At 68.0% G+C, this 3923-nt stretch overlaps 2 protein-coding genes across 2 annotated transcripts; both read left to right on the forward strand.

Moving 5' to 3' along the window:
• The first annotated feature begins 290 nt into the window (after window positions 1-290).
• On the forward strand, window positions 291-2324 carry HBZ (hemoglobin subunit zeta). The gene is made up of 3 exons (XM_037815024.1): window positions 291-448; window positions 1833-2037; window positions 2126-2324. The coding sequence occupies exons 1-3, from the start codon at window positions 354-356 to the stop codon at window positions 2252-2254; spliced, it is 429 nt and encodes a 142-aa protein (XP_037670952.1). The 5' UTR covers window positions 291-353; the 3' UTR covers window positions 2255-2324.
• Window positions 2325-2863: 539 nt separating this feature from the next.
• HBM (hemoglobin subunit mu) lies at window positions 2864-3627 on the forward strand. The gene is made up of 3 exons (XM_037815021.1): window positions 2864-3010; window positions 3162-3366; window positions 3447-3627. The coding sequence occupies exons 1-3, from the start codon at window positions 2919-2921 to the stop codon at window positions 3573-3575; spliced, it is 426 nt and encodes a 141-aa protein (XP_037670949.1). The 5' UTR covers window positions 2864-2918; the 3' UTR covers window positions 3576-3627.
• Window positions 3628-3923: the final 296 nt, after the last annotated feature.

Genomic DNA, 3923 nt, shown 5'->3' on the forward strand with positions numbered 1-3923 from the left:
CCGCTCCCCACTTTGTGATTCTGGAACGCGCAGGCAGGCCCGGCCTCAAAGGCAGGACGGCCTCGGGCCGACGGGGCCCCTATCTCCGCGGACACTGTGGCCAGTCTGCAGCCAACGCCTCTGGCAGGTCCAGCGAGGGGCCCAGGGCGACAGCCCCCCACCCCCAGCCACAGGCCCTCGCTGCCCACCATCCTGGGTCTGATAAGAGACCCCACCCGGGGACCCCTCCCCTCCCAGCCAATGGCCACAGCCTGGCCGGGACCCTGCGGATATAAGAGGACCTTGGGCGCTGACAGCCACCCAGGCCAGCCCTGAGCAGCAGCAGCTCCAGCACTGCCACCCCTGCCAGCGCCATGTCCCTGACCAAGTCGGAGAGGACCATCATCCTGTCCATGTGGGGCAAGATCTCCACGCAGGCTGACACCATCGGCACCGAGGCCCTGGAGCGGTGAGGCCCACGGGAGGGCTGGAGGGCTGGGGGGACAGAGAGGGGTCAGAGAGGGGTCAGTAAGGGGGGACAGTGAGGGGTTAGAGAGGGGTCAGTAAGGGGGGACAGTGAGGGGTCAGTGATGGGGTCAGTGAGGGGATCAATGAGGGGACAGTGAGGGACAGTGAGGGATCAGTGAGGGATCAGTGAGGGATCAGTGATGGGGTCAGTGAGGGGATCAATGAGGGGACAGTGAGGGACATTGAGGGATCAGTGAGGCGGTCAGTGAGGGGACAGTGAGGGAGGACAGTGAGGGGTCAGTGAGGGATCAGTGAGGGGGGACAGTGAGGGGTCAGTGAGGGGGTCAATGAGGGGACAGTGAGGGGTCAGTGAGGGGTCAGTGAGGGGGTCAATGAGGGGACAGTGAGGGGTCACTGAGGGGTCAGTGAGGGGGGACAGTGAGGGGTCAGTGAGGGGTCAGTGAGGGAGTCAGTGAGGGGTCACTGAGGGGTCAGTGAGGGGGGACAGTGAGGGGTGAGTGAGGGGGTCAATGAGGGGACAGTGAGGAGTCACTGAGGGGTCAGTGAGGGGTCAGTGAGGGGGTCAGTGAGGGGGGACAGTGAGGGGTCAGTGAGGGGATCAATGAGGGGACAGTGATGGGTCAGTGAGGGGTGAGTGAGGGGGTCAATGAGGGGACAGTGAGGGGTCACTGAGGGGTCAGTGAGGGGGGACAGTGAGGGGGTCAGTGAGGGGACAGTGAAGGGTCAGAGGGGTCAGAGAGGGGTCAGTGAGGGGTCAGTGAGGGGGTCAATGAGGGGACAGTGAAGGGTCAGACGGGTCAGAGAGGGGTCAGTGAGGGGTCAGTGAGGGGGGACAGTGAGGGGTCAGTGAGGGGGTCAATGAGGGGTCAGTGAGGGGTCAGTGAGGGGGGACAGTGAGGGGTCAGTGGGGTCAGTGAGGGGGTCAATGAGGGGACAGTGAGGGGTCAGTGAGGGGGTCAATGAGGGGACAGTGAGGGGTCAGTGAGGGGGTCAATGAGGGGACAGTGAGGAGTCAGGGGTCAGTGAGGGGGCAGTGAGGTTAGGGTTAGGGGTCAGTGAGGGGGCAGTGAGGTTAGGGTTAGGGGTCAGTGAGGGGGCAGTGAGGTTAGGGTTAGGGGTCAGTGAGGGGGCAGTGAGGAGACAGTGAGGATGAGTGGCGGGTGGGGTCGGGGCAGGAAGGCACCACTGTGCCTCCCTCTGGGTCAGTGCCCAGCGCACGGGTCTCCACAAACGCCTGGGGAATAAAGGGAGGAATGAATGCTGAACGCCGAATGGACGGCGGGCGGGAGGGGAAGGCACAGTCGCCCCTCCGCCTCGCTTGGGCGTCTGGAAACCCGCCTCGAGCGCGCCTTCTCCGGCGCCAGGCTCTTCGCCAGTTACCCCCAGACCAAGACCTACTTCCCGCACTTCGACCTGCGCCCCGGCTCGGCGCAGCTGCGCGCGCACGGCTCCAAGGTGCTGGCGGCCGTGGGCGACGCGGTCCAGAGCCTCGAGCAGGTGGCGGGCGCCCTGGCCAGGCTGAGCGAGCTGCACGCCTACATCCTGCGCGTGGACCCCGTCAACTTCAAGGTGGGCGCGGGCGCGGCCCCGGCGGGGCTGGGGTGGGTCAAGGCCCCTGCAGCCCCACACCGCGCTGAGCCGCCCGCGTCGCCCCCAGCTCCTGTCCCACTGCCTGCTGGTGACCATGGCCGCGCGCTTCCCCGCCGACTTCACGGCCGAGGCGCACGCCGCCTGGGACAAGTTCCTGTCCATCGTGTCCTCCGTCCTGACCGAGAAGTACCGCTGAGCCCCGCAGGGTCCCGAGGCCGCGCCCCGCCCCGCCCGGCAGCCCCTTTCCCCGCCCCCGAACCCTCCCCAGAGCGTCCAATAAAGGATGGAGACAGCCGGGTCCTGCGTTCTCAGTTTCCGGGCAGAGGGGTCGGGGAGCTGCCGGATAGGTTGACTCGCTTGGCAAGAACACGGTCGACCCCCGGCCATCCCCAGCCTGGAGGCCACTCCGGGGGTGGCTTTGGGGCGGTCCCTGTCCCTGCGGACCTCAGAGTCGCAGTCCGGGGCGCAGGGGGAGCGTAGCAGCCCCGGGTCCGCGCACAGGTTTGTGCTTCTCCCACTCCACCAACCCGAGTGCCCCGCTGTCGCGTCCCCCAGCGTGTTGGGGGCTGGGGCAGAGGATTTTTCCTCGCGGCCTGAAGTCACAGCCCCCGCGGGCCTGCAGTGCGGGGACCCGGGGTTGCCGTTCCTCCCCCGGGCTCCGCGCTCCTTCCCCAGCTCCCCCCCTGGGCGAGCCCCCTGCAGCCGCCACCGAGGCGCCCACCTTTCCGGCTCCCCGCGCGACCCGAGGGTCCCGCGTCCCTCGCGCGGGACACGTAGACATAAGGGGGGCGGGGCGCTTGGGGCTCTATAAGGAGCCCGGGCGGCGGGTGCGGCCTCAACACCACGGCCACGCCAGCGCCATGCTCAACGCCCGGGAGCGCGCCCTCGTCGCGCAGGTCTGGGACCTGATCACGGGCCACGAGGCGCACTTCGGGGCGGAGCTGCTGCTCAGGTGGACAGGGGCGGGGTCCCCGGGTTCGCGGAGATGGGGGGCGGAGACTGGCCTGCTGAGCACGTGGGCCCGGAGGGATTTACCACAAGCCAGAGGCGAGCAGGGCCACCCCCACGCGGACCGTCCTCCCGCTCACCGACCTACCCCGCAGGCTCTTCACGGTGTACCCCAGCACCAAGACCTACTTCTCGCACCTGGGCACCTGCCCGGACGAGGTGCAGCTGCTGAGCCAGGGACAGCGCATGCTCGCGGCGGTGGGCGTGGCCGTGCAGCACCTGGACCACCTGCGCGCCGTGCTGGGCCCGCTCGCCGACCTGCGCGCGCACGTGTTGCGCGTGGACCCGGTCAACTTCGCGGTGAGCGCGCGCGGCCGGGGTGCGGAGGCACCCGGAGCCCGAGTGGCCCCCGCACTCCCTGACGCGCCCTCCGCCCGCAGAGGCTGATCCAGTGCTTCCAGGTGGTGCTGGCCTCGCACCTGCAGGGCGAGTTCACTGTGGAGATGCATGCGGCCTGGGACAAGTTCCTGACTGGCGTGGCGGTGGTGCTGACCGAAAAGAACCGCTGAGCCCGCGCCCCTCTGGCCTCGGTTTGCGCGCCACAATAAAAAGGCCTCGAACCCGTGGAGCCCTCGTGCGTGTGGTCTTTGGGGTGCGGGCGTGGGTAATGCCCCTGTGGCCGGGCAGAGCGGCTCCGGGCTCGGGCGTGGAACCCCCCGGTACTCCTAATGCCCACCCGGGGTTCGAGCAGAACAACTCTTCCCGGTGGGCCAAGGGTTGGGGTCGGGGGCAAAGGTCAGAGTCTGTTCTCAGGTGGGGGTGGGTGGGCTCCAACTCGCATCCGGTTCCCGCGTGAGGTGCGGAACCGTCCTCACGGCACATGTGCATTCATTCACTCACTCATGCGTTCACTCATT

This window comes from Choloepus didactylus, chromosome 21 (assembly GCF_015220235.1).
Source record: "Choloepus didactylus isolate mChoDid1 chromosome 21, mChoDid1.pri, whole genome shotgun sequence".
NCBI lineage: Eukaryota > Metazoa > Chordata > Mammalia > Pilosa > Megalonychidae > Choloepus > Choloepus didactylus.

Excerpts from the sequence above, each read along its gene's own strand:
- HBZ (XM_037815024.1), top strand. The coding sequence starts at position 354 with ATGTCCCTGACCAAGTCGGAGAGGACCATCATCCTGTCCATGTGGGGC. Across the intron at positions 449-1,832 it reads GGCACCGAGGCCCTGGAGCG|GCTCTTCGCCAGTTACCCCC; the intron begins GTGAGGCCCACG and ends CTCCGGCGCCAG. Across the intron at positions 2,038-2,125 it reads TGGACCCCGTCAACTTCAAG|CTCCTGTCCCACTGCCTGCT; the intron begins GTGGGCGCGGGC and ends CGTCGCCCCCAG.
- HBM (XM_037815021.1), top strand. The coding sequence starts at position 2,919 with ATGCTCAACGCCCGGGAGCGCGCCCTCGTCGCGCAGGTCTGGGACCTG. Across the intron at positions 3,011-3,161 it reads GGGGCGGAGCTGCTGCTCAG|GCTCTTCACGGTGTACCCCA; the intron begins GTGGACAGGGGC and ends CCTACCCCGCAG. Across the intron at positions 3,367-3,446 it reads TGGACCCGGTCAACTTCGCG|AGGCTGATCCAGTGCTTCCA; the intron begins GTGAGCGCGCGC and ends CTCCGCCCGCAG.